Source organism: Aspergillus welwitschiae (assembly GCF_003344945.1).
Source record: "Aspergillus welwitschiae strain CBS 139.54b unplaced genomic scaffold BDQ94scaffold_23, whole genome shotgun sequence".
NCBI lineage: Eukaryota > Fungi > Ascomycota > Eurotiomycetes > Eurotiales > Aspergillaceae > Aspergillus > Aspergillus welwitschiae.
Window position 1 is genome coordinate 342,294 of NW_020798717.1, and position 25,577 is coordinate 367,870.

A 25,577-nucleotide genomic window follows, 5' to 3' on the forward strand; every position below is an offset into this window, starting at 1 on the left:
TGGAAGGTTTAGACCTCCGCCAGGGACTGGCCAGACCGCGCGGTGCTCCAATAAAATGAATGAATTGAGATTGAAGAGGAACTAAAAGAATGGATGGAAACTCGCCTGAACCGCCTGCGGATGCAACCGCCGCTCACATCCAAGCAGAACCCAGAGCCCGGCCAAGAATCTGGTGGTGCACGCGCGTGGAGCCCAGAGAAGTTATCGCGGTCGGAAATCGCTGGATCAGGAGTCGAGTCACGAACCAAATAGATAGTAGTGGATGTTGCAGTTTGCATTAAACTATCACTTTGTTCACTGCATCATCCATCATCATCCATCATCATCATCGTCCATCTAACATCTAACTGATCCATCCCGGCTGAATAATGGGATAAGGAATGACAATTGACTGCATGCAGCTATCAATGAATGAATGACCGGGGTAAGCAATACTCCGATGCTAGGACTGGAATCCAAGTCAAGACTGTCAATAGTCCAGCGCATTGCACCCAAATAATCCAATAAAAATTCATGATCGAGACCAACAAAAAAAGGAGATCCCCGGATCCGCGACGGAGGGATCAGCAGGGAGATTGGATTGATAGCTGCCGGTCGGTCGGGCGCGCTGGTTCCAGACTTGCAGGGGGGGAAAAGAGGAAAGACTGATGGATGATCGACTGTCAAGAACCGGGTTGGAAAGGGAGAGACCATGACTAGTATTATACTATCAACCCACAATCCACTTCATCTTCTTCCACCACGGTTTTGTAAAAGATCATCTCAATGCCTACGTATGTCTCTACGCAACTCGCAGCATGTTTGTACGTATACCACGGGCATTTCATGGTGGCTGTTGCTGCCAACATCGCCAGTCAATAGTCAACACCAACATAAATGCGCGTCGGCTGCAGGGGACGGACGGACTGGATCCTCTTTTTTTTTTTCTTTCTTTAGTGCGAGTTGCTAATTATAGCCCGTGATGGACCCCCCGTAATTACCGAGACGGGCGGGGGTTGGATAACACCAACAACCACAAGGAAAGGAAGAATAATGGGTTGCAATTTCCCTCTGGTTCCACGAGTCTATCCATTGATTGAAATCATTCATTCATTCAATTCTTTGATTCATGATGGTGGACAGATTCCACACAACTCTTCCAAAGACTAAACTAATATAACCTTCCTTTCCCTCATCCATGGATACTCGTCCCGGGAAGCCGGAGTTTATCCAGGGTAGGGACTGGATTTATCTGAGTGGTCAGGTGACCCTCTAGTCCTAAAGTAGAATCCCATCACATTGTCCGTCACCGTCAGTCTGTTTCTTCCGCCATCCGAACCCAGCCAAGCTAATATTAATTAATATGGCATCTATTCGTGCCGTGAATATCCGACTAGTCTAGAAGCCTTTCTGCGGTCTCCATCACTGAAGAATTTCTGGGGCCCTCTCTCTCTACTCTCCCCTGACTTGTAGGGGCATCGCAGCGGGGACAGCTGTTTCGTATCTGAGGACCCTGAAACGTGCTCTTCTCGGAATCTGAGCGAGCAGATGGACCTTGAAGAGTATGGGTCGATTAAAGGGAAAACAGGATAGCAGTACCAGCTTGTAAATAAATAAACACCCCGTATCTGAAAAGTCAAGGGAAAAAAGGTTTGGTGCTTGGATAAATCGGGGCAAAGGTCCGGTCAGTCAGACAGACAGACTGACTGACGGACAGACCCTGGTCCTTTACCTTCCATTTAGCCGGGGCTAGACTAGCACTCCATACTATAGATACACTCCGACCAGAGTCAATCAGCTGGACAGAACCATCGTAAACTTTAGTACGTACTACTAACCATTGCTGCAGGTGTGGTCACTAGCTTGGCTTATCCTCCACTCTACATACAGTACCCTTCTCTAACTGCGTATGGCTGCCTTTTCACTGGCTGTCTGGGCTGGTATACCCCAAGGCTTTTCACTGAGTCGAACTTCCCTACTGTAACCATGTGCACAGCAGAGGTGATGGAAACCTCATATCCTGATACAAATTCTAATTATATACCAACCGTCGTCCGTCCCCGATTGTCCTGGTTGACTTTCTGAAACTGCTGAATGAGCCCCAGGACACCCCCACCGCCAGCCAGGGCGTCGACATTCTCGCCGCCCTCATCTTCCTCCTCAACCTCATCGCCGACCAGGTTCATCCGCCATGACTCCCCCAAGTTACTGTCACTCGTGCCTATGCCGCCCCCGCTCGACCCGACCCCGGGCGACGATTTAACCGCACTACGACCTTTGCCCGCCGGAGGATCTTCATCTTCAATGGGGTCGGAGATGGTGGGAGGCGGTCGCGAGGCCCTATAGCGCGGATACGGGTTAGCGCGGTGCGTTGACCGGAACCCTGACGCCGACGGCTGATGGTGCGGGTCGAGCAGCATCGATGGTGCCGGGGAGAGATGGTCGCCCATGCCAGCGGGGCCAAACCGAGCAGCGGCGCCGTATGTAGATTGTTGACCCATCAGCCCAGCTGCGGCCGGTCGATCTCCAAAATTGCCCATCTCAATGGCCGATGGAGAACCAAGGGTCGGGAATGTGGGTGGAGGGTGGAATTGCCGCTTGGTTGACGGATGACCACTGCGCGGATTGGCACCATAGTTGTCCAAGAACCCGTAATAAGATGCGAGCATCTTACCATCCTTGGTCGAAAAGTAGTCCGCCCGAAGGTCCTGCCGTGCAGCATCCCGTCGACCCGTATCCCCTTGCGAGATCACGTTGGTACCCTTCTTGAAGTCGAAGACCGCAAAGGAGCAGAGATATCCCATCCCATCGACATGGACGGTGAATTCTCGGAAGAAGTCGATGAGACGGTCACTGCACTTGGGCAGACTGAACCAGAGGATGAACGGCGTGAAGATCATACTTAGGATCTCCTCCAGGAAGATGACGATCTTCATCTGATACAGCACGGCAAAGTCCTTGCGAACATCGTCGCTATGCAGACGGCCTTTCCAGTGGCCTGGGAAGTAATGAGTGAAGTTGATGACTTCAAGGAGTGCGTATTCGGGATCAAACACATTGGTCTCTTCGGGTACCAAACCCTGCGCGACAGCCCAGATAGAACCGAAGACACCCAAGTAGAAAAGCACGGTCCGGTCGTGAGTGATCTCAAACCCCAAGAACAGCTCCGGGTCCACCACGGAAGCCAGGGCCAATACCGAGGCCAGTGCCCCAGAGACGAACGCCACGAAACCCGCGAATTGCACCATCTTGTCTTTGGGGAACTGATCCACATAGCGGCTCGCGAAAGGGTAAGACATATTGACACGCCGCTCAAACAGGTGCCATAGCTCGTTGAACTCACGAAACTTCCATTCAGCCAGTGGGGTGTATTGTCGGGATCCGATCTGCGATGGATTCTTCTTGTATTCATTGAAATAGCGGAAGAAATAGTGCATCATGAAATAGACGACAATGAAGGGGGCTACGAAGATATTCATGATGCCTGCGAACATGAAACGCCGTCGCAGGCCTTCACTCAGGGCCCGTCGATGGGTATCTTTCAAGAACAACGTCCGCACTTGGCCCTGCTCGTTGAAGACATAATCCATGATGCAGAGGTTGATATTCCATTCAAGTGTCCGAGAGAACAGTTGCCTGTTTCGCAGGAACGGTATCGGGAGCGTCAGGTCTAGTATATCTTTATTTATCAACGCAATCAGGTAGTTTTCTTTGCGCATCAGTCGGTTCGCGATGTCGTGAGCATCCATGCGCTGCTTGGACTGACTCCCCATGAACTTGCGATGCTTCGCAGAGACCGCACCCGCAGTCGCGGGGTTGGAGTCCCTCAGAGTCATCAATCGGCTGACGACCTCTTGCCAGGAAATTGATTGGATTTCAGCATCCGATATTCCAAGCAAGTAGTGATAAAAGTCATGCATGTGCTTGAGCCTTCTGATATCTAGCAAGTACTGAAAGGCCTTGCCAATCCAGAAAAAAGAAAGCAGCCATAGTAAGAAGGTAGCGGACATGGACATTTGCTTTGTACACTTCTGAATCAGAATGTCGTCCAGAGTTCGACTCCCGCGTACCTTGTGGTAGTCAATGCAGTTTGTGAGGAATATGCTGAATCCTACGACAAATGCAAAGGTCCTGAACCCCATGTGTCAGTCAGTCTTGAACATTCAGGCGAACTTAAGCATGGGGAAGGGAGGCCTACAGAAGACTCAAAACCCTGTTCAACAAAATCGACCAAATTCCGTTCCCAAGAAAGTATGTGTAGACTTCCTTCAAGAAGTTGTCCAGATTCTCCACGTTTGCCCACATCCATAGTGCCTTCTCTTTCGGATCTACCAGTGCTAGGTTCGGATATCCCGCTGACCACAGACTTGCATGATGGGCCCGCCTATTGGTGTCATGTAGCGGTAATCGATCGCGGGCTGCTTCCCAATGGACTCGGTCGTCTCGAGGTGATGGTCGGGGCGGAGGATCAACATTCGGAGGGTCAATCGAACGGGGCGGAGGTGGGAGCTTCGATCTCAAAACGTCATCGTCATCTTGGTCTCCTTCCACGAGCAGTGAGGGAGGAACATCATCATCGCTATCATCGAATTTATGACGCGGTGAAGCTGCATGTATCCGACCAGAGCGACTAAACTTGCGGCGACGAGAACCGGCCTTGAGGAAGCCACCCTCGTCCCTTTTTGTTGGCGGGCTTTGGGGGAGAAACGGTTCGCTCGGACCGGGGGAGTCATCCCTCCCAGCATCTGCTAGAGCATCTTCCAGCTCACGGTCGCTGAACCGGTCCCCATGTTCATCCTCAAACGCCATTCCTGCACGCTCCTCCACGTCCGAAGCGTCCGAATGATTGTCGTGTTGTCGAATCGTCTCATACACTGACGGGGAGCCGTTTGGAGGGAGGAAACGCGATAAGATATTGGAGGTCATCATCTTGGGCTAAGATACTAAATAGAAGTAGATAATAGAATCATCAGTTCATTATTAACGGCCATCAAGCCGTGTACGAGGTCACTTCAAGGCCATCCAGCTAGGGTAAACACGATATATAGAGAGAAGCGCTTAGGATGGTTGAGAGTCCGAAAGGGCGGTAGTAGTTCGACAACCTAGAGCGAGGATCGCCTTGATCCGCCTGGAACAGTTCAAAGAGGATCTATAGAGTGAAACCGAGGATCAGTTTGCCTTTTGACTTAATCAGAAAGTCGAGAAGAAGATGAGAGATGAGACCATCGACCAAGCAGTTATCTACTGAAGGAGGTCGGTTGACTTTGGTCGGTCGGATCAGGAGCAGGGCCCGGGGGGGTTGGAGGAGGAGAGCTGATGACCGCCTCGTGATAAGCTCCGATGATGCAGGCGGTCAGTCAGTCAGTCACCTTGATAGCGCTAGTTAAGAGTGCAGACTAGTCCTGCTGCTCCGAAGCGGTAAAGTAAGTTGGTGCTGCCTGAGCCGATCAAACGAAGCCTAAGGCATGAAGGATGAACAATCATGTGACAGTGTCTGGAACAACGTTAATGCGGGAGTTTCCGAAAAAGGGATGATTACGTGCCGCATATCACATGATAGGATGGCCGAGTCATGGCCGGTGAGTCTCTGACGACACGAGTCAGGCCCAAGTGGGATGCTGGACGGGATGGGCCGCCGATGGGGACCACTGATTGGCTCCAGCGCCAGCAATGCTTGAGCGCCGGTGTGGCTCGTGCGGGGTGGGTTTCCATTCTCGAAGTTCATTCTATTTGCTAGTCTGCCCAGTGCCCGGCAGGGGCTCTTTCCTCTCTGGTCAGTAGTTCAAGAGTCTAGTAACATACGTGGTGCATCGTTGGCCTTTTGCTGCACTTTCCTTTTGTCCCACCCAAAGACAAGCGTTGTCCTCCAGGACTCCCCATCCTCCAGCTGCAGTGAGTTTCGTACACCAGGTGTCCGTTGGCTGCCTTATATACGGTTCGAAGAAGTCTATGGTTTCCCAAATGATCCACATTTTGGTAAAACGTTCGCTTGGGCGAAGGTTGTACCAATGGACATGACTTTGTTCTGCTTCTCCTGCTAACCCAGTGACTCTTTCCCTTTTTGGACTGGTCCTTTGAAGATTGATGTCAATCTATAGATACTATGCTGTGGTTTGTTGTTACTAACGGTGGCTTTTCCTCCCCGTCCAGGTCTGTTGTCAATTGGCTGAATCGAAGACACCTGCAACTAAGTAAGTACTACTAAGACTACCTAGTAGTGGCAAGGAATGGTTTAGTTGAGTACTGGGCAATGGTTTGATGACCGCGGAATGCCGACAACCAACTAGGCCACAATCGCGGCAGATGGGCGTTCTGCACACCGTTGACGTGAGCATAGCCATGCGTGGTCAGCCACAAATACCACTATCTACCCTCTACTTACTGCTTTTGGAGCGCACCAGCAGCCATGGCAATATAAATGCAATCTAACGTCGGGTAGTACTACAGGGGAGGGGAGGCGGGAAGGATCCCAGTGGCGATAATTATTAGTGACTCGGATCTGACTGCCGCACCCTGTTTGGGTCTGTTCTGGAAATGGTCTGCCTGATCATTGTACGACTGTCTCTGCCACGGTTTGATTTGTACGACTTCCTCCGGCATCGATAGGAGAGGAAGAGAACTATCCCAAGGTACTGAGCCGATCAGTCAGGTTCTGAAAAGGGAAAAAGAAGGCAAGAACATGCGGAAGTAGAAACAATTGGGGTAGAACAGAAGGAAAATGCGGGAAAAGAAACAAAAAAAGAAATTTACCACTATCGGGCTGGTTGTACATTAGTCCAAAGGTGGTGTGTTCGTGGACCTTTCTGGAAGGTCATGATAATCGACTATCCTTGACCCGCTTCTTCAGCCATCGAACAAAGATACGTACCTCGTACGACTTCCTACATGGGTGATCTATCCCTAGTGTCTAGGCATAGCATCAACTGGGTCATGCAAGTTGGTTCGAGTAAAGCGATCGAATTCAATTGCACACCGTTCATGGTAGCAAGAGGGTGGGCTGAAAATATTCCCGGCTCAAGGGAAGAAGAGCTTGGCTTGCTTTTAAGCCGGGACTAAATATGACCTCCCTGAAACAACGCCTCATATATGGGCTCGAGTATGTGCAGAGGAGCGTGTTCATAAGGAAGATCATGTTTAATGGCACAAGCTATAATAAAGTCGTGTTATAATCCCGTTGCTTTTGCACCATGCTTCACGTATAGCCAAACTTCAAAGCCAGTCATAATAACCACACTACCTACTACTTAATGAGGAAGAGTGGAAAATAGGAGGTTCAAAGACACGCCTTCCATCATCAAGTGGATCTCAGCCCCAGAGCCTGAACCCAACAGTTTTTTTCTTTTCCGTCGATTTTCCCTTTCTCTTATTTCAGCTTAAATTTTTGTTCATCTTTCCTCAATTCTTAAAGTTTTGTTCTCTTTTTCTTTCTTTTATTATTATTAATTTTTTTTTTATTCAATCTAAATTCCACTCGTATTATCAGGGTCAATTGACGACTGGACACATTTTTGTTCTTGCCATGTCAAAAATATAAATGAAATAAAGGGGTCAAGATTGCATATAGAATAATCCAAGCAAATCAACATCAGGCCATTAGTCGTATTTAGTTGGTCGGGGGGAAAGTCCAGAGAGTGGTTCAATGACTCCATAACCGGTGTTGCCAGTACCCCATCAATTCGGAACCCAAAAAATCACCAACGCCTTCGTCCCAGGGAAAAGAAGCAGAAGGACTCGCAGGCCCTGCCTGCCTTTACTCCACGTAGTTCCGTGTCTACTCTATAATCCTCCTCCGCTACTGATATCAGCTATCATCAATCGGAGAGATCACCGGGCGTTTGTCCAATTCCCCTGCATATTCTGGGAGTTAGAAGGGTCTGTCCATTGTCGTATCACCGGCTTTCCCTCTCGACCTGATCCTTTTAGCCTTTCAGTATCCCTGATCTCAAGTGCAACGTGAGTAAAGAGACCACCAAGATCGTGAGTTAGTATTATTATTTTTTCGTTCTTTTGGTTCTATTTGCTCCCCTCCCCCAAAGGCCATCGATACCTGAGTCAGTTACTCTTCAGTATCATCATCATCACTGTCATCATTATCATCATCATCATCGTCCTCTTTCTTTGGCTTCCTCTTAATCTCCTTCCTCTCTTTGTGCCCTTTTTATTCCACTTACCCGGCCCGCTTCTCTTCAGCTGCACGAAGTTCAACACCGCCTCCCGCTTTCCCTCCGTCGCGGACTGACTCCATCCCTCGCCCTTCTCCCCAGCTGATCATTGACTTTCCACCTTCTCCCTCTTTTTCCCTCTTGTCCCTCGCTTACTTCCACCCACCTTCAACACCACCACTTGCACACCTCTCACACTCCCCCGACTAGACCAGACAACCTCCCCCCCGTCTGTCGTACAGAAAATGCATCCATGCTGATGCGGGATCTGCAGCTTTCACAACGCACGTCGTCTGGGTAATTGGCTTCACCAATCCGTCAATCATTCGAACCAATTATCCCACCCTTTTTCCCATCCTCCCTAGTCGTACCTCCCCCTCCCCCCCCCCGACTACGGATTGAATTCTCTCTCAAGCAATTCAAAGCAAAGGAGAGGGTATTTTTCTTTCTTTTTTCTCAATCAGACCAGATAGGTCAATTCCAGCGGATGAAGGTGCGTCTATTCTTTCCCCTCAAGCTTTCTGTGTCAATTTCCAATGATATCACGCCGCGGTTGGTCGAACCAAACCTTTGTGCCGACCGACCTATCCACCGAACTGCTGCTGCCACCAACCCCATTACCACCCATTACCACCCACTGCCTGCTACTGTTGGGTTCTTTCAAACCCGCTTACTCCCATCATCACTTCCTTCCCCACCGAGCTAACATACCCGATGATGGCCTTCTAGCAGCGACATCGCGGCTGTATCTGGACTATTGGAGGGTTGGTTCCTTGCCGCGCCTACTAGCGATTTTCGCCCTGTACTTTTCTCATCCACCACTGCCCTGCGCTTCTCCCGTTCACTCACTGGTCCCCTACTGCCACCGCTGTCATCGTCACGACCGTCGAATCCACCTCCATACCACACCCTTCCCCTGAGCGAACAATCGTTTTGCGACCGCCCCCTCTCACCGTCGCTAGCACCCAAAACGCCACGGCCTCGACCGAATGTGCAACTCTAGCTCCCTCCCTCACCCCGGACTCCATGCGTTCAGCTAGCGACCCATTGGACGAAAGAGACCCTCAATTGTTAGAGGACGGTTGCGCAGCGTACGTTGGGTGTCAGCGTGCTGCAAGGTAACAATCCCGCAGTGTATCACCAGTTTATGTGTCTCCGCCCGTTTGCCTGCGTCCCGTGTGCTTTGTAGCGACCTCTCCCGAGTGCCGCTGCTACCGGTTCCGTCGTGCGTGGTTGGAAAGAAAAGATGGAGCCGGAAGGGTCAAGTGGATTCAAACGGAACTCTGTCCATCAGGGAATTTACAGTCGTCCTGTGGAACGGCGGCCCAGCAAGAAGTCTTCCTCCAAGGACCGGCATGGGATGGTTTATCCCGATAGTTTTAGGGACACGGGAATTCGAACAGTCACCCCAGACTCTGAGGCTGGCAACCACTCACCTTCCTCGGAGGCGGAGTATCTCGCATCAAGTGCAGCAGCTTCCCCTCGTCCCGCCACCCGGACAAGAGCCTCCGATCGAGAATCCCGTCGCGATTATCACTCCTACCACTCGGCAGGCGACGAAGAAGATACACATGTGGAGATGAAAAGTCAGCGCGCACGGTCACGGACCACCACCCTAGATGATCAGCGCAGCGAGATCTCCCCTAACACATTTTTCAGAGCCCGGAATCGCCTGGGATCCATCAACACCGCAGTTCCACAACCCAAAACCCCGGACGAGTCGTCATCTATTGGCTATCCGTCGATTCAGTCCCCCACCTATTTCAGTCACTCCCTTGGTCGCCAACGGTCAAGCAAGCCCCCAGGGGGTTCGAGCTTGGTGACGAGTGTATCAGCCAATCAGACCCCCTCCGCGCTGTCGACTACCGATGCGTCCAAGATCCTGCAGCTTATGAAAACGACTTGTGGAAGGATGCACGGCATTCTTTCGTTTCGGACTGCATCAACAACGGCTTGGTCCTCGGGCTACTGCGCCATCAACGTCGCCACGGGCAGTCTAATATATCAAGCCAAGGGAGAGCCCGCACTGGCCAAGACCTTGATTCCTGATCTTCGTGGCTGTCAGGTTCGCTCGCTTGTCGATCCGGAACTACGGACGAATTACCTCAGCGTGTCCACGTTTACTTCAGGGCTAGGTGTCGAGCTAAGGCCCCATGTAAGCGAAACATTCGACTCCTGGCTTGCTGCCTTGTTGTGCTGGCAGCCAATTCGTCCCAAGGGCGTTCAAAACAAAATGACAAAGCCCCAGTCGGTTGCGATTGGTGACCGCCGTTTGGCCGAACGCCGGCGAAACTCGGAGAGTACAGTCCAGAAAGAGGCAGCGATTATCAAGGTTGGCAAGATGCTCTTATGGGACAGGCCTAGTGCTTCCGGTGTTCGACCTTCCTCTGGCCGCCGAGTGTCAACATATCGACAACAAAGAGCTCTTTCCTCGTCGTGGCTGAGGGTCAGCTGTACGTTGCAAGAAAACGGCGCCTTCAAGCTGTATACCGAGTCCGATATCACCCTTGTAACGTGCATCCAACTTTCGCAGCTCTCGCGCTGTTCGGTGCAGCAATTACACTCTTCGGTCTTGGAAGATGAATTTTGCGTCGCCATTTATCCTCAATACGCCGTTCACTCTGCATCCGGCATCACTCGACCCGTATATTTAGCCTTGGAAAGTCGAGTCCTGTTCGAGGTATGGTTCGTGCTCCTGCGCGCCTTCACGATACCAGAGCTCTATGGGCCCGAAACCTGTGCAGAAGACGACCCGAAGAGTCCGTCCGATGCCCCTACAGCATCTATGGCAGATATGTTTCGAATCGAGCGAGTGCTCAATGTGAGAGTAACGGAAGCTAAGCTCCTCCGAAACAAAGCTGCCGAGAAAGCTCCTCGAAGCCGGAAGCAGTCGCGGTCACATAGCAATTCAACCCCAACATCTGCCGTGAGCGATTACTACACAGAAGTACTTCTTGATGGGGAAATCCGCGCCAAGACTGCTGTCAAGTACCGCACAGCCAACCCGTTTTGGCGAGAAGACTTTAATTTCAGTGATCTTCCGCCTGTCCTGTCGCAAGTGTCGATTCTAGTAAAGACGGTCAACCCGACACAGAAGGATTGGACACTTATCGCACATGGCTCCTATGGCCAGGACCATAGTAATCCGGCGCGTTTGTTAGACGACGTTGAGCTCTCCTCCCAGGATGCTACGTTCGGCAGGGTCGATTTGAAGCTGGACGATCTACAGCCTGGAGTCGAAACGGAAAAATGGTGGCCGATCCTAGATGACAAAGATCAGCCGGTGGGTGAAATGCTCATGCGAGCCCGAATGGAGGAGACAGTTGTTCTGATGTCGCACGAGTATACGCCGATGTCGGAAATCCTACATTCGTTCACAAATGGGCTCACGATTAACATGTCTCAAGTCATGTCCTCGGAGCTCAATCAGTTGTCCGAAGCTCTCCTAAATATTTACCAGGTATCAGGCACGACTGTCGAGTGGATCTCAGCATTGGTCGAGGATGAGATTGATGGGCTGCACAAAGAGTCGACAGCAAACAGGCTAAGGTATACCACGAGGATTCATTCCAACGATTCCCGGGAGTCGGGTCAAGAAAGAGAAGTGCTCGTCCGAGACATGGGCCGTACTGCCACCGTTGAGGCAAACCTCCTTTTCCGAGGGAACTCGCTTCTCACCAAGGCGCTCGACTACCACATGCGTCGCCTAGGCAAGGAATACTTGGAAGAAACAATTGGCGAGCGACTTCGCGATATCGATGAGACCGACCCGGAGTGCGAGGTGGACCCTTCCCGTGTACACCGATCGGATGATCTCGACCGCAACTGGAGGAACCTCGTCTCCCTAAGTACAGGGGTCTGGAAATCAATTGCAAGCTCTGCTTCTAGATGCCCGGCTGAATTGAGACTTATTTTTCGGCATATCCGGGCTTGTGCAGAGGACCGTTATGGCGATTTCCTCCGGTCAGTCACATACAGTAGTGTATCGGGCTTCTTGTTTTTGCGGTTCTTTTGTCCAGCAATCCTGAATCCCAAACTATTTGGATTGCTCAAAGGTATTTGTTCTCCCCTTTCACATTTCTCATACATGTTTTCTAATGCGCGCAGATCATCCGCGCCCCCGGGCCCAGCGCACACTGACACTGATCGCCAAGGCCCTGCAGGGCCTGGCCAATATGACCACGTTCGGCAGCAAGGAGCCTTGGATGGAGCCTATGAACAAGTTTCTGGTCAGCAACCGCGCCGATTTTAAGCAATTCGTCGATTCCATTTGTGCCATTCCTGCCGACCGTCCCGCGCCTATCGTCACACCCTCCTATGCCACGCCAATACAGATTCTGGGTCGTCTCCCCCCAACATCCCGCGAAGGATTCCCCAGCCTACCCTTCCTCATTGATCACGCGCGAAGCTTTGCCAATCTCATCAGTATATGGCTCGAGATCGCACCGGAGCGCCTGGCGGAATTGGAGGAGATTGACCCAGCAGTCAGCAAATTCCATGAAATGGCCGTTCGTCTCCACCAACGCACCAAGGAATGTTTGAGTAGAGCCGAACAGGCAGAACGTCCAAACGGAGGCCTGGAGGTCAAATGGGAGGAACTGGTTGACGCGATGGAACGGTCGGTGACCTTCTACGACGACAGTTCCAAGCCTACAAGCCCGGCCACCGAGGCAGCTATTGCAGGGTCGACATCCCTTACAGGCAGCCATCGCAATTCGATCGGTTACTTTGCGTCGAGGCCCTCTCTACCGCGTCGGTCTACCGATTACGCTCCTGAAGCGGACGATGACACGCCTCCCAGTTCCTCTTCTGCCACGTGGGACCAAAGCAGAGTCCCCTTCTCGATACCACGATGGGCAGATCCCAGGGACAGCACCGGCAGTTCGAAGAATTCATCCACATATTCGCTTGAATATCCCGAACCCTCGAAATCGCGCAGATCTAGCATCACTAGAGAGACGACAAGCAAGTACCGGTTCTTCGATTTCGTGCCTCCGTCTCGCCGCAAAGCGAAGGATCGGGAACAGGCTCAAAATTCGCGTGAGGAACAGCGCAACGAGTTATGACGCCCAAGTCGCCTGGGCCATACCTAGGCCTGCTTCGCTCTTGGACTCGTGCATCGCGGGTTGTCATGGCCCATCTGATCATGACGATTCCAGCATCTATTTCCACGTTTGTGGCTCTAGACAAAACCCTTATTTTACCTTCTACGGCTGTCCCGCCTACTCTACGCCCCATTGAATGTCATGGGGGAAGTTCTTGCGGAGCGGTGATGCTTGCACATTGCGGGCAGCCATTTCTGTGTACAACATGAGAGCTTGATTTCATGTATTGAGATCCCTGCATCTTCTGGTGTAAATTTTTTCCTGCGATTACATTTCTTCTCCTTGTCTCCGCATGTGCCCATGATTTAACGTTCGTTTCTTCTATCACCTCTTCCGCCGGTTTTATTTTGGAAAGCATTTGTCATGGTGTTGATACCCTGCTCTGATGGCTGTTTTTACGTGGAAAACAAGAGATCCTGTGAGCAGAGTGCCGGATATGATCTTCCATGGATGATGTATGGATTGTAGGCAGCAGGAATGCCCGTCTTAAGGGGATTTTCCTTGCCAGTCTACAATTGCAATTGTTGTGTAAATAGCGTCTACCTTTCCTCTGGGCATAGATGAAATGAGTAACTCCACCTTGTTAGACTTGTACTTGAGTACCGCTTGATGCTGCGCCTGAATATGCGTACTATCAAACAAATCTCATAAACCTCACTCTCTCTAATATCATACAACCCCTGCCTAACGTTCACATCCACAAACAAATCTTCCCACTCGCCGTCCCTCCCGCAACCCAATTCCTACTCCGATGAAAGACAGCCACTGCCGGAACAGCCGTAATGCCCTCCCCGCCCAACTGCGCCAGCTGATCCCCCTCCCCACTATAGATATCCACAAACCGATTCATGTTTCCAATACAGAATCGCTGGATATGCGATTGCGGGTTCTGTTGCCACTGGGGGCGGAGACTATCACCAAACAACATTCCATTAGCACCTCACTTTTCTCGAGAAATAACCAGTACAAGAGACCATCAGGAAGGGGTATACATACATAGTTACCCATCTCCCCGTCTGACACTTATGTCTAACGACGGTATCAGGCCCCAACTCATCCTCCGAAACTGCATGCCCTACATCCCAGTTCGAAATCCCCTTCTTTTTCAGATCGTATATCTTGAGCGTGTCGTCGTACGAAGACGTCGCGATTTGTCCTGCGCTGTTGAATGCTGCGTGCGAGACGGAGAGCCGGCTGTAGTGTTCTCCTACTGGGGTTGGTCCTTCATCTTTCTTACCCCTCTTGGGTTTCTGCAGCATACGCAAGTCCCACAGACGCATCGAGCGGTCCAGACTCGCTGTTGCGAAGTAGTGCGGTTGCGTGGGGTATAGTGAGAAACCGCCGATTTTCTTCTCGGAGAGTTGCCATGTGGTTACTGTTTCTGCTGTTGGGTCGGTGCGGATGTCGTGCCGGCCAAAGGCCCCGTCCAGCGTTGTCCAATACAGCACGTTGGGATCGTCGAGTGCCATGTCAATGCCGGAGATGGGCTCATCCGAGGAGGTCGATTCCGGGGCGTATTTCTCCACGCTGGTGGACTTCTCGAGGTCCATGGCGCGGATTGAGCTGTCGTAGCTGGCTGTGTACAGGGTCGTCGGTGTGCTGGGGTGGATGTGCATGCTGCTGATTGTCCGGGTGTGGGGTTTTACGGTGGTGAGGACGGGGTCCGGGTCTTCGTCGTCGGATTCTTCGTCGTCCTCGGGTTTGATGGAGGTGGGCTTCTCTTGCGAGGCGTCGAGAATGCCTAGGTGGCCCATTTTGTCGCCGGCGAAGATGAGAGGTTTGGATTCTGTCGGGTGGAAAGTCATGGCGTAGACTCGTTCGGGGGTCAATTTAATGCCTGTTATGGTGGTTAGTTAGCCAATGGAAGATGGTAGTAGGGAAAGAAAGAGAGACATACGGTTAGGTTCCCACGCCTCCCAGAGCGTCAATCCATTCATCTCCTTCCTCAGCGCCTTCAGATCCTTATCCGTCGTCTTCTGGATCTCATCATCGCCAAACGTCCTCTGGTACGGTATCGCCACGCCCTTGGTAACTACATCTACTCCGATCAATCCATCCGCAGGCAACTTCTGCCCGTTCACCATAATATCACTGAACGAGAAGTTATCCGACTTGCGAACTCGTTTCGCGCGCTCCGCTTCCTGCCGCGCCTCGTACTCTTCTTCAGCTTTGCGCTTCGCGACTTCGCTTTCCGCCGCGATGCCCCTCAGCCGGGATGACATGCGCCGCGGCTGCGGCGTCTCCTCCTTGACTTTCTTCACAGGAGTCTTCTTTTTCGTCCGCGATTGATCCTTCGCTGCTGGTTTGGGCATCTTCGGCGGAAAAAGCCCGGAGGACTGCGCCTCCATGGTCAGCTTTTTGAGTAGCGCATCGCGTTCGGCGATGTTGGCTAGGCGCTGCTTTTCGAAATCGGAGATCTCGTCGTTGCCCATTTTGATTTCTTTCTCTCTTTTACAGAGGAGGGAGTTTCAAAGCAGAGAGTGTTGCTGATCTGCAATGAACTGCTGTATGGCGCAGATGGATGACTTTTGCTCACGCGGATCAGAGGCGCGTTCGGAGCGCCGCGTAGTCACGTGGCTCTAATTGATGGGAGAAACTGCGCCGAGCGGGAGATTCTCCGACGGACGGCTGGTTCAGCTTCACTTCGGCAGACCGGTCCACCAATTGTTGATCCGTGTGGAAAGGTTACCATACGTTTACAGTCTATTGATTCAGACTGTAGTTGGATATTGTCATAGTACAATGAGTGCCCGAATCTCCCGGTCCTGGTTGGCGCTCGCGGCTCGCAACTCGTCCGTCCCATTCCTGTACCAGACTCGCACCCTCACTGCCGCATACCTGTCCCCTCCAGTCCGTCACAGCCAGCAGCAGCAGCAGCACTACTCGACGTCCAGCGACGCCAACGAGCAGGAACATGAAGCAGCAACAGCAGAATCAGCACAAGATGACAAGCCCGCGCGTCCAACCCGGAGGAGCTTTCTACGGAAAAAGGCCGCGGCCGTCACGCAACAGCAGCAGCAACAAGCTCCCAGCAAATCAGCTCCGCAAAAGCCGGTGACCATGACCAGCACCGAGAAACAGATCTTCGGCAACCTTCTCGAGCAACTCGGCACTGAGCGCCGTCAGCAATCCCAGACTGAACCCACACCATCCACGCCGTCATCAACGGAACCCAAATCCACCCTCCGCGACGACGAAATGGACGAGATGGCCCAAATCTCCGCAATCTTCGACTCCGTCCTCCAAGACATGAAAGAAAAGCGCCAGCGCAGCGCAGCGCGCACCGAGCGGCAAGAAAGCGAACTCGCCGTGCGAGAAAAGAATACAGCCATCGAAGAAAAGCTCCAAACGGGCGAATACACCGACGACGAGCTAGCAGAGATGATATCCTCGAACCAGATTACCATGGACCGGGCCATTGAGGCCGTGATCATGCGCGAGTCCGTAAGTATCGAAGCGGCGCTCTGGGACGCCATTGATAACCGTCGCGGAGACACGGGTATCTGGGAGGTATGCAAGGAGCGGATCTTCAATATCCTTCGACACTTGGACGATGAAAAGAAGGGTTTATTGGGCATTAAGGACGAAGCCACCTCCTCGGAAGACAGCTCCCTCACTATCCCACCCATCGTCCCCACCGAACCCGTTGTCACAGAACTCTACCCCAAAATGCTCCTCGTCGCGTTCAAGCTCCTCAACCTGCATTATCCGGACTCTCATCTCATCAGCCAGTTCCGTGCGACGATTAAATCTATGGGCCGGGCTTCTGCGGTTCTGGGCGGGTCTACGGCTCTCTATAATGAGTTTATTTACTTCTATTGGCGTGGGTGTCATGATTTGCCCGGCGTAGTGTCGCTGCTTCGCGATATGGAGGTTACGGGCGTGGAGCCGAACCGTCGTACGTGCGGTTTGTTGCATTCGATCAAGAATCAGAGGGATCATGATCTGAGGAATCATTGGCGGAAGGCGAAGGTGGAGGGGAAGGAGGGGAAGTCGAATCGCGAGCCGTGGTGGGATTTGGCGCCGAATCGAAAGGCAGTGAAGGAGTTGTTTGGGGATGAGGGGTGGGTTAAGAGGTTGGAGGAGAGGGTGAAGGAGATTGAGAGGGCGAGGGATTATTAGACCCTTTGTATATACATGATGTTGTGAAGAGGGGAAGTGGCCAGGTTGAATGAGATGTAAATATACAGTTGTATCAGCGGCAGCAAATACCGCAAGTAAACAAGCAAGCTAAAACGAAATAATGTTAATAATAGTACATACTACCACCCCATACTTTCCTTCCCATCACAGTCAATGTCGGTGCCAGTTACAGCTTCAACCCCCAACTCCTCCCCAATCCCACAGCAGTCGACCCCAAGAATCCCAAGCACTGTTTCACCCCGGACAACTTATCCTTCACAGCTCTTGCATCCGCCCACCGGCGACTCAGGAACTCCTCCGTATCACGCAGCCCCGCACTCGTATCCCGCGTCATCACAAACTCCGACGATGCATACAGCGCCGCCACAGCCATGCGCTTCGAATACCACGATGCATCGACGGAAGCGTCGCCCGCTAGCGTGAGGATATCGTCCGAGAGAGCGTGCAGTTCGGATAACGAGAGAGGGATGTTTTCGCCGAGGGACATGATGGCTAGGGCCTATATTACCATGTTTATTAGCATCATACGGCATTCCTGATATATGGAACAACTAGAGATAGATCAGGAAAGGTAGGGGAAGCATACATCCTGCAACTTCTCCTTCACTTCAACATTCATGCGCAAGCGCTCCATAATCAGGACCTTGATCTTGTCGTCCACGGATAGAGGCTGGGATGATTGCAGCAGCGCATCATTCTCCACCTTGGAGCGGAGAAGACCCCGTCGACTCGCCAGCCAGAATAGAATCAGGTCGAATTCGCCCCGCGGGAGAAGCTGCACCGAGACGTCGAGGAAGCCGGCATCCCGGGCTCCGAGGGTCAGGGCGTCGCGGGTGAAGCCGTGGGTCGGGACGTGGCGGAGAGCAGAGGAGAGGATGGTCGTTTGGGAATTGGAGTATTCGTGGGTCGGGGTGGGGTGGTGGATTGAGTGGTAGGGACGGATGCTAGGGGTCGTGGTGGTGCGGAGGCATGGTTGGTGTTGGATGGAGCGGAGGGTGGTGGTGGTGGTGGGTTTGGTGGTGAGGAGAGATGGAGTTGTACGGATGGATGTGGATGTGGTTGTTCGGGGCGCAGTGGTTGCAAGATACCTCCGGGAGAGGGTGAGAAGGGGTTGTGAGCGAGTCATGCTGGGTGAGTGGTTGTGGTTGCTGTTGGGGAGGATTGAAGGTCGGAGATGGAGACGGAGATGGAAGTTGAATGGATGGCGGAGGATTTTCTAAGCGGTGGCCTGAGCGGAGAGCCAAGAGCTGCTTCTTCTGTTCTGGCGTCGGGATGTCTTTAGGAGTGGTACTTGTTTGGGGTCAATTCTTCGGACTGTATACCAGTTGTTTACGATCAATGATTTATTGTGTTTCATGGATAGAGGGGTCTGCAGTGTCAATTGATGGAAATGATTGGGGCTTGTGGTGGTTCAGATGTCTGGATTCTGTCGGGGGCGCTGAGACAGTGGCTGTCTTTAGTGCTACAGTGGATGGAGTTATGGCTGGGGAATCAGAATGGGGAGTCACAATGAGAGCAACTTTGGGTTTAACAACCTAAGGTGGCTATTGGTTGATTACTGCATAGGTCTAAGTATGATCTAGTTGATAGGTATTTTGGAGTAATCGGGAAGTAAATGAAGGGCTGGAACAACTGCAGTGATGTGGATGCGGTGGTGGTGCCTGTGCCTGTTGATCATGACATTTCAGGCGGATTCCCCGCGATGATAGGCTGTCTGTGTCTGATGTTGATAGCAGCATCCATGGATACCAGCTAGTGACAGTCATTCTTACCAGTTCACTCACAAAAGGAGATCGATGGATGATGATCAATTAATGCCTCATTTACTCCCAACTGCCATCTCGGTCCCTTATGACTTCCCAAGTACCCTTGATTTCCCCTTGATCCTTTTTCATCTCATTCCTTCATTTCCTCTCCGTTTATTCAGTGATCATCCCGACTGCTCGAGCCTCCATCCCTGCCGGCAGGTCGGAGTGAGTTGCTTATCCCCAGCTGCTCCTCAGTTCACACACTCTGGCCCCATCTCCCTCTCTTCCTCCCTCTCCTCACGACTATAACCTACTAGTGTGTTTGTTGCAGCTGGCACTACTTCGTACTAACTAGACTATCCCTTCCTATTCCCCCCCCCCCTCTTCCCCTTCGGATCTCCGATTTGTTCTGATAATTGTCTGCTTGCCTGGAAGGCGATCCAGACTGTCTTCCTGTCCCCCCATTTACCTTTTCTATTATCATCATCATCATCATCATCATCATCATCATCATCATCATCATCATCACTACTACCACTACTCCGTACTACTGCTTGATAACTAACGTATCATTTTCCTTCCACTTCCTCCTCTTTTCTTCATTTTGATCTTCTTACACCATCGAATCCAATATCATCAACATGGGTGGGTGATACTTTTCCTATAATGCAACTTCTCTTGTCCCCATGTCGGTTCCCCGGATTGTTTGTTTGTTCTCTCGTGATCCACCGTCAATGGCTTGTCCCGGTGGACATCCAGCCCACGTTTCCTTCTTGCTTCGATCCATAATCCATACTTGAGGGTGCCTCACATTCTTGTCCCGGTTGGGAATGACTTGTGATTGACTTCAACCCTGATGTGCCTTCCTTTCCCCCCCTCCCTTGTCTAGGCTGCACATACCGTATCTCTGAGCTCCCCTCAGACCCCCTCCCCCCTCACCATCATCATCACACACGGGTTCCCACTCCAGCAGGGACCTCCATCCTCGCTCACGGCGCCGGGCGGATGTGCCGAGTCAGAGCAGTGACCATCCAGCCCGACCATGCATCTCATTCCTCTTGCTGCGACAGCTACGCCAACCACATCCACGCTCAGTGGAGGGTGTCTGCGGATGCCCCCGGGGGGAAGGCCAATCACGCTGCGTGCTGCATGGTGTCCCGAACGGGCTGGCAGACAGACGGACTCGAACTGCTCTGCACTGGACGGATGGGATGGCATGGGATTGGATCTGACTTGACACACACACGGGCTGGAACAAGCACGACGGTGGTCTCTCTCCCTCAGCTGGTTTCTGGCTTTGGACCTTGTCTCATCGTTTCTTTTTCCTTTTCTCTCTTTTCCCCCCTCCCTCTCGCCCATCCCCTTCCCTGGCTGGCTGGCTGCTTCTTACACACACGCGCACACTACTACCACCTTAACTAAGTAGTACTTCCTCACCCTCTCACACACAGCCGCCCACACACACACACACACCACACACTTTCTTCTGTGTCTGACTTGACTTCCCTCCCCCCTCCCGCCGTCACCCTCCTTTATCTCTCGCGTCTCGCCTCCTCTCCATTCTTCTTTCTTCTACCTTAATTCCATCCTCTTTCCCGTTCCCATCCCAATCTTCCCCCTCTTTTTTTCTTTCTTTCGTACTCTGGTAATATCCTTTCTACTGCTTTGTTCCCTCCCGACCGTGGATTCGGTGGCTTACCATCTAGGCTTAATCTTCAGCCGACGTCTATCGACCCTATCAAGTAAGTTTGCTTTCCGATCGGTTGGTGCGCTTGTAGCTCTTCTTGGAGAATGGATGCATCTAGCGCTGTTCTTGATTGTTTTTGGAAAGAAAGGAGCTCTCTTTGTCATTGTTGCAGATAGCTGGATGGGGAAACAGTGGACAAGATCCATCTCAGCTGCAAATAGAGAGAGGGAGAGTGATGGGCGGTGCTCACGGCTCACGTTCGGGAATCCGTCATCCCCACTGTTTGCTGCCACTCCCGCAAGCTATCCACCCTCGTTCTTGATCTTCCACTCCGATCCTCATCTACTATCTGTCTACTTTGCTTGGGTGATTCTTTTAGTTGTTGATTGTTTATTGCCCCCATGGAAGAACTTTCGCTGTGCCCTCACTTGCATCTTGACTCTCTCTTCACTCTTCTCCCTGTCCTCTGCTGGTTCTGCTGGAATGGCTGGTCCGGTTGCCCGTGACTTCCCCAGGGTCCCCCCGGTCTGGCGTTTGGCGCTAAACCCGATTTGACACTCAAATCAGGTGACCGGCCCCGTGTCTGGCGCAGAAACCGGAACTCGGACCCAATCCAATCCAGTCCCGTGCATTCCTGCTCCTGCTCTTCCCTCTCACTGAACTCAACTCACTCTCCGTCCCAATTCACTCCCCCATCTCTCATTGCCATTCCCCATTGCCGATTCCCCCGTTTTCCTTTCCATCCAACCAAGCAGCTCGATTTCCCACCCACCCCCCCCAGTTCCAGGGACCTTGCGCGCTGATCTCATCGAATCCACCATTGTCTCACCACCTCTTTGCCTTTCTTTAAATCTCCACTCCCTCTCTGACATTCCCGCGCGCTCGCTCTCCTCCCGCCTCATGTCTCCGTCTGCCTTCGACGACACTGACCACGCACAGCGCGAGAGGTCTCGTTCTCCCCGTCGTCGTTCTCGTAGCCCTCGACGCAGCCGTCGCTCGTACTCTCCCCGCAGTCGCTCTCGCAGCCGTGACGACTATCGCCGCTCCGACCGTCGTTCTCGTTCGCCTATGAGTACGACCCAAGGCGCTCCCGGTGGTCATTCTGCTTCTGGTTACGGTGGGCGCGGCAGCTACCCACCTCCCCCCCGTTCGTTCGAAGATCGCGCAGTCGCCAAAGAACAAATGATGCAAGCCGTGCGCGAGTCGTCCCAGCAAGACCGTCGCGTCTATGTGGGCAACCTCTCCTACGATGTCAAGTGGCATCATCTGAAAGACTTTATGAGACAGGGTGAGCAGGGTCATATCGTGTTGCCGGGCGTGTGATAGCGTTTGTGCGGGTCTGGAATCTGTGGCTGACTTTGGAGGGGGACGTTCCGCGCTCGAACAGCTGGAGAAGTCATCTTTGCCGATGTCTTACTGCTTCCCAATGGAATGTCGAAGGTGGGCGCCAATGCGTAGTGTGGCTGGTTTCCTTTCCCTTTTTTGTGTTTCTGGATTTTTCTCTCCCCCGTTGGTTCGCTTGTTATGGACTGTTTGGGTTGACGGGCTGGGCCTGGCCGTCCGGGATACTGTAGGGATGCGGGTGAGTCGATTCCGTTGGTCTTTGATCGCCAGTATGTTGTTACTGACGGTGCGCAATAGGATTGTGGAATACGCGACCAGGGAACAAGCGCAAAATGCGGTAAACACCCTCAGCAACCAGAACTTGATGGGAAGACTCGTCTACGTCCGTGAGGTATAATCCACCCTTTTCCCTCCAGGTCACTGAAAACTTGATCGGTTCCTGACCAAAGCGCAGGATCGTGAGCCCGAGCCTCGTTTCACGGGAGGTCCCTCTCGTGGTGACTTCGGAGGTGGTGGTCGCGGCGGCTTCGGCGGCGGCTTCGGCGGGCCTGCCGGCGGCGGCGCTGGTGGCCGTCAGCTTTATGTCTCGAATGTTGGTTTACTCCCATCCATTATTGACATTTTGATATCGTGCTCGACCGGAATTAGGTATTGACGCTGGGGATGTTTAGCTTCCATTCAACGTTGGCTGGCAAGACTTGAAGGATCTTTTCCGCCAAGCTGGTAAGTATGGGACGGCAGAGCCTCTATTCAACCGCCATCTCTGCCTCCTCCCCATCGCAAGCTGTCTTCAGGACTAACATTGACTTCTCATTTAGCTCAGCAGGGTGCTGTGATCCGTGCCGATGTCCACACCGATGCCACTGGCCGTCCCAAGGGCTCTGGTATTGTCGCCTTCGAGTCCCCTGAGGATGCCCGGAATGCCATTCAGCAGTTCAACGGATACGACTGGCAAGGACGCCAGCTGGAGGTTCGTGAGGATCGCTTCGCTGGTGCCGGACCTGGGTTCGGTGGCCGTGGTGGTTTCGGCGGTCGTGGTGGCTTTGGTGGTGGCTTCGGCGGCCGCGGTGGCTTTGGTGGCCGTGGCGGTTTCGGCGGAGGCTTCCGTGGTGGTTATGGCGGTGCTCCTGGCGGTTTCGGCGGTGCTCCTGGTGGTTTCGAGGGCGTGCCCTCTGGACCTCCTAACCCGTTCACCGATTTCGCTACTTCTGGCGGCGACAAGAGCGCTGTCATTTACGTGCGCAACCTGCCTTGGTCGACTTGCAACGAGGATCTGGTGGATCTGTTCTCGACTATTGGCAAAGTCGATCGCGCGGAGATCCAGTACGAACCCAATGGTCGTTCCCGCGGCACTGGTGTGGTTCAGTTCGATAGTGCGGACACTGCGGAGACGGCTATCGGTAGGTCTTGTGATTTAATTAGCAAGGAAGACAGCTACTAACTGCACTACAGCTAAGTTCACCGGCTACCAGTATGGCGGTCGTCCCCTGGGCATTACGTTTGTCAAGTACATGAACGCCGGCCCAGGGCCTGGTGATGCGATGGATGGCACCGAGCCGACTGCTCCGATCACGCAGGATCAGATCATGTAACACTATCATATGATTTGCTTTTTTCTTCGGGAGGACATATCGAGGCCGAAAAAAGTTTGCGATGTAATACTCCGGATCGAGAAAAGGATGATCTGTTGGCGCGGGTTCGCGCATGCTGCATTTTGTTCCATACCAGGCACACCTTATGATTTGTTTTTCTTATTACTATCGGGCATTCTATTGTTGTTTCAATTCTCCGAAGATCTGGTCTGGCGGGGACACATCGGATGTTGTTCAAGCTGAAATTGCAAGCGGATGGCTTCTGGTGGATTTGTTCCTTTGCGTTTGGACGGTTGCCCTAGTGAAATTGCTGCACTGGAGGGTTTGACCCGCTTGATTGATTTGATGAGGTTCTGACTTGTAGACTTGTAATTGGTAGGCTAGCACGGATACCTTATATACCCGACTATACATAGTAGTGACTGTATTGGAGTTATCAGTTATGTTCACATGCTATCTGCAGTGTCTCTTTTGTCTCTTTCTCTAAAGCTTACTTGCTACTATTTCTGAAGATTATACACAACAAGCCATCTACTAAAAACTAGCAAGCTGTTATGCTTACTCAATTCAATCTAGTTTGTCTCCAAGTACTACCCCTGTACCTTGGTACAGGAATTGAAGATATATATTCCTCTAGTACTTTCATCATTTATCTTAGTACTATATTCTCTCCGGGTCAGGACTCGCAATCGGACTCTACCCCATCGTGGCTCGCTCCCGACTCCGACATCATCCATCAGTACGATGATACTGTTTGAATAGCGGTATGCATAGGAGGAGGCTAGGTCAAGGTATGCAGATAGTACGTAAGAAAATGAGATTGATGAGGCGGGATTTGATGCATGCACATGATTGTGGAGGAATAGGGTAAGCGGCAAGCGTCTTCCTTATTAGATTAAATACTAATACTAACTACCTGATTACTAGTTGAATTAGATATATCTTGCAGCTGTATCCTGAGCTTTGGTAAACATCATCAGAGATAACTCAGTCAGCGCTTGCAGGCTTATTTAATTGCTATACCATTCAGTAGCTACATATGTAGAAACACCAAGTTTGTAATAAGTAAACAACATTATTAAGTTGTTGCTTCTTAATACTAGTCTCAATAATGATCAACAGGCAGGTACTAGGCAGATAGACAAGATATGTGGAACTGAGACATCTAATCCCGAAATTTGTTAGATATGCTTCACCATACAAGTCTGATATATTAGCATATTACTGCTATTCTAGCACTGGGACCAATTCGTAGCAAGTTGCGAGTAGCGGGGGAAACACCGGCATGAGAGATTCGGCGTCCGATGCACCACCCGACGCCGCACACTTGTATGTATCCGCAGGGATCCCGGTTTTGAATGTTTTATTAAATGCTTCTGGACGTCGGATGAGTACTAGTATAATAACCATAATCATAACATATAACATATATTGTATAAATATAGAAAGGTACTATTGGAATTCCAATTATATACAAGAAATAATCCCCATAGCACCTCTTTTGTAATGCCATTAATACTACTAACAAAGCTACTGTAGCCTGGCAGTTAGAGATACTAGCGGGGCTAGGCTTAAGCACTAAACTACTTTAAAAAAAAGGCCAAAACATCGAACTTCATGTTCGATATGCCCTAACCACCTGTGGGTGTCTGTATATCATCGGAGATGATATCCGGAGGAACTATGCATATGCCAATGTGACTGGTCGAAGTAAGTCGCCAAGCACTGGGATTAACCACTTGAATGAATAGGGTTGAGGATGAGTTGTCAATCATGTCATTGACACCTGGCTTAGTATCTGTGCATCAGCAGTCTAT

At 51.7% G+C, this 25,577-nt stretch overlaps 12 protein-coding genes across 12 annotated transcripts; 6 read left to right on the forward strand and 6 right to left on the reverse strand.

Moving 5' to 3' along the window:
* The first annotated feature begins 627 nt into the window (after nucleotides 1-627).
* BDQ94DRAFT_147014 (uncharacterized protein) lies at nucleotides 628-1,369 on the forward strand. The gene has a single exon (XM_026766936.1). It carries the CDS (start codon nucleotides 692-694, stop codon nucleotides 947-949), a length of 258 nt encoding a protein of 85 aa, XP_026624603.1. The 5' UTR covers nucleotides 628-691; the 3' UTR covers nucleotides 950-1,369.
* A 405-nt stretch (nucleotides 1,370-1,774) lies between these two features.
* On the reverse strand, nucleotides 1,775-5,313 carry atgI (autophagy protein ATG9). Its single transcript, XM_026766937.1, has 2 exons — nucleotides 4,178-5,313; nucleotides 1,775-4,110 (listed from the first exon to the last, which is right to left on the reverse strand). The coding sequence occupies exons 1-2, from the start codon at nucleotides 4,906-4,908 to the stop codon at nucleotides 2,016-2,018; spliced, it is 2,826 nt and encodes a 941-aa protein (XP_026624604.1). The 5' UTR covers nucleotides 4,909-5,313; the 3' UTR covers nucleotides 1,775-2,015.
* Nucleotides 5,314-6,351: 1,038 nt separating this feature from the next.
* On the reverse strand, nucleotides 6,352-6,968 carry BDQ94DRAFT_147017 (uncharacterized protein). The gene is made up of 2 exons (XM_026766938.1): nucleotides 6,848-6,968; nucleotides 6,352-6,611 (listed from the first exon to the last, which is right to left on the reverse strand). The coding sequence occupies exon 2, from the start codon at nucleotides 6,577-6,579 to the stop codon at nucleotides 6,421-6,423; it is 159 nt and encodes a 52-aa protein (XP_026624605.1). The 5' UTR covers nucleotides 6,580-6,611; nucleotides 6,848-6,968; the 3' UTR covers nucleotides 6,352-6,420.
* Nucleotides 6,969-7,182: 214 nt separating this feature from the next.
* On the reverse strand, nucleotides 7,183-7,640 carry BDQ94DRAFT_147020 (uncharacterized protein). Its single transcript, XM_026766939.1, has one exon. It carries the CDS (start codon nucleotides 7,626-7,628, stop codon nucleotides 7,440-7,442), a length of 189 nt encoding a protein of 62 aa, XP_026624606.1. The 5' UTR covers nucleotides 7,629-7,640; the 3' UTR covers nucleotides 7,183-7,439.
* Nucleotides 7,641-9,387: 1,747 nt separating this feature from the next.
* Nucleotides 9,388-13,207, forward strand: BDQ94DRAFT_172003 (GTPase-activating protein BUD2; the record flags this gene model as incomplete). Its single annotated transcript, XM_026771874.1, has 2 exons — nucleotides 9,388-12,196; nucleotides 12,249-13,207. 2 exons carry the CDS (start codon nucleotides 9,388-9,390, stop codon nucleotides 13,205-13,207), a joined length of 3,768 nt encoding a protein of 1,255 aa, XP_026624607.1.
* A 640-nt stretch (nucleotides 13,208-13,847) lies between these two features.
* On the reverse strand, nucleotides 13,848-15,752 carry BDQ94DRAFT_147024 (WD domain protein). Its single transcript, XM_026766940.1, has 3 exons — nucleotides 15,144-15,752; nucleotides 14,243-15,083; nucleotides 13,848-14,157 (listed from the first exon to the last, which is right to left on the reverse strand). The coding sequence occupies exons 1-3, from the start codon at nucleotides 15,676-15,678 to the stop codon at nucleotides 13,938-13,940; spliced, it is 1,596 nt and encodes a 531-aa protein (XP_026624608.1). The 5' UTR covers nucleotides 15,679-15,752; the 3' UTR covers nucleotides 13,848-13,937.
* Nucleotides 15,753-15,882: 130 nt separating this feature from the next.
* BDQ94DRAFT_58875 (uncharacterized protein) lies at nucleotides 15,883-17,461 on the forward strand. Its single transcript, XM_026776120.1, has one exon. The coding sequence runs from the start codon at nucleotides 15,989-15,991 to the stop codon at nucleotides 17,366-17,368; it is 1,380 nt and encodes a 459-aa protein (XP_026624609.1). The 5' UTR covers nucleotides 15,883-15,988; the 3' UTR covers nucleotides 17,369-17,461.
* On the reverse strand, nucleotides 17,342-18,642 carry BDQ94DRAFT_147027 (uncharacterized protein). Its single transcript, XM_026766941.1, has 2 exons — nucleotides 17,976-18,642; nucleotides 17,342-17,888 (listed from the first exon to the last, which is right to left on the reverse strand). Exons 1-2 carry the CDS (start codon nucleotides 18,513-18,515, stop codon nucleotides 17,556-17,558), a joined length of 873 nt encoding a protein of 290 aa, XP_026624610.1. The 5' UTR covers nucleotides 18,516-18,642; the 3' UTR covers nucleotides 17,342-17,555.
* BDQ94DRAFT_147028 (uncharacterized protein) lies at nucleotides 18,643-18,950 on the forward strand. Its single transcript, XM_026766942.1, has one exon. The coding sequence runs from the start codon at nucleotides 18,662-18,664 to the stop codon at nucleotides 18,926-18,928; it is 267 nt and encodes an 88-aa protein (XP_026624611.1). The 5' UTR covers nucleotides 18,643-18,661; the 3' UTR covers nucleotides 18,929-18,950.
* A 666-nt stretch (nucleotides 18,951-19,616) lies between these two features.
* BDQ94DRAFT_147030 (uncharacterized protein) lies at nucleotides 19,617-20,668 on the reverse strand. The gene has a single exon (XM_026766943.1). The coding sequence runs from the start codon at nucleotides 20,494-20,496 to the stop codon at nucleotides 20,056-20,058; it is 441 nt and encodes a 146-aa protein (XP_026624612.1). The 5' UTR covers nucleotides 20,497-20,668; the 3' UTR covers nucleotides 19,617-20,055.
* Nucleotides 20,669-20,677: 9 nt separating this feature from the next.
* Nucleotides 20,678-21,596, forward strand: BDQ94DRAFT_58964 (uncharacterized protein). Its single transcript, XM_026776122.1, has 2 exons — nucleotides 20,678-20,782; nucleotides 20,857-21,596. The coding sequence occupies exon 2, from the start codon at nucleotides 20,933-20,935 to the stop codon at nucleotides 21,377-21,379; it is 447 nt and encodes a 148-aa protein (XP_026624613.1). The 5' UTR covers nucleotides 20,678-20,782; nucleotides 20,857-20,932; the 3' UTR covers nucleotides 21,380-21,596.
* Nucleotides 21,597-21,724: 128 nt separating this feature from the next.
* Nucleotides 21,725-23,760, forward strand: BDQ94DRAFT_172007 (RNP domain protein; the record flags this gene model as incomplete). Its single annotated transcript, XM_026771875.1, has 6 exons — nucleotides 21,725-22,143; nucleotides 22,466-22,559; nucleotides 22,623-22,760; nucleotides 22,840-22,891; nucleotides 22,987-23,568; nucleotides 23,621-23,760. The coding sequence occupies 6 exons, from the start codon at nucleotides 21,725-21,727 to the stop codon at nucleotides 23,758-23,760; spliced, it is 1,425 nt and encodes a 474-aa protein (XP_026624614.1).
* Nucleotides 23,761-25,577: the final 1,817 nt, after the last annotated feature.

Bases quoted from the DNA above. Each gene is read 5' to 3' on its own strand.
- BDQ94DRAFT_147014 (XM_026766936.1), top strand. From the start codon at position 692: ATGACTAGTATTATACTATCAACCCACAATCCACTTCATCTTCTTCCA.
- atgI (XM_026766937.1), bottom strand. From the start codon at position 4,908: ATGATGACCTCCAATATCTTATCGCGTTTCCTCCCTCCAAACGGCTCC. The intron at 4,111-4,177 runs GTAGGCCTCCCT...CATGGGGTTCAG, and splicing joins AACAGGGTTTTGAGTCTTCT to GACCTTTGCATTTGTCGTAG.
- BDQ94DRAFT_147017 (XM_026766938.1), bottom strand. From the start codon at position 6,579: ATGCCGGAGGAAGTCGTACAAATCAAACCGTGGCAGAGACAGTCGTAC.
- BDQ94DRAFT_147020 (XM_026766939.1), bottom strand. From the start codon at position 7,628: ATGGAGTCATTGAACCACTCTCTGGACTTTCCCCCCGACCAACTAAAT.
- BDQ94DRAFT_147024 (XM_026766940.1), bottom strand. From the start codon at position 15,678: ATGGGCAACGACGAGATCTCCGATTTCGAAAAGCAGCGCCTAGCCAAC. The intron at 15,084-15,143 runs GTATGTCTCTCT...CCACCATAACAG, and splicing joins GGAGGCGTGGGAACCTAACC to GCATTAAATTGACCCCCGAA. The intron at 14,158-14,242 runs GTATGTATACCC...GTTTGGTGATAG, and splicing joins ACGGGGAGATGGGTAACTAT to TCTCCGCCCCCAGTGGCAAC.
- BDQ94DRAFT_58875 (XM_026776120.1), top strand. From the start codon at position 15,989: ATGAGTGCCCGAATCTCCCGGTCCTGGTTGGCGCTCGCGGCTCGCAAC.
- BDQ94DRAFT_147027 (XM_026766941.1), bottom strand. From the start codon at position 18,515: ATGACTCGCTCACAACCCCTTCTCACCCTCTCCCGGAGGTATCTTGCA. The intron at 17,889-17,975 runs GTATGCTTCCCC...ATGGTAATATAG, and splicing joins TGAAGGAGAAGTTGCAGGAT to GCCCTAGCCATCATGTCCCT.
- BDQ94DRAFT_147028 (XM_026766942.1), top strand. From the start codon at position 18,662: ATGTCTTTAGGAGTGGTACTTGTTTGGGGTCAATTCTTCGGACTGTAT.
- BDQ94DRAFT_147030 (XM_026766943.1), bottom strand. From the start codon at position 20,496: ATGGGCGAGAGGGAGGGGGGAAAAGAGAGAAAAGGAAAAAGAAACGAT.
- BDQ94DRAFT_58964 (XM_026776122.1), top strand. From the start codon at position 20,933: ATGCATCTAGCGCTGTTCTTGATTGTTTTTGGAAAGAAAGGAGCTCTC.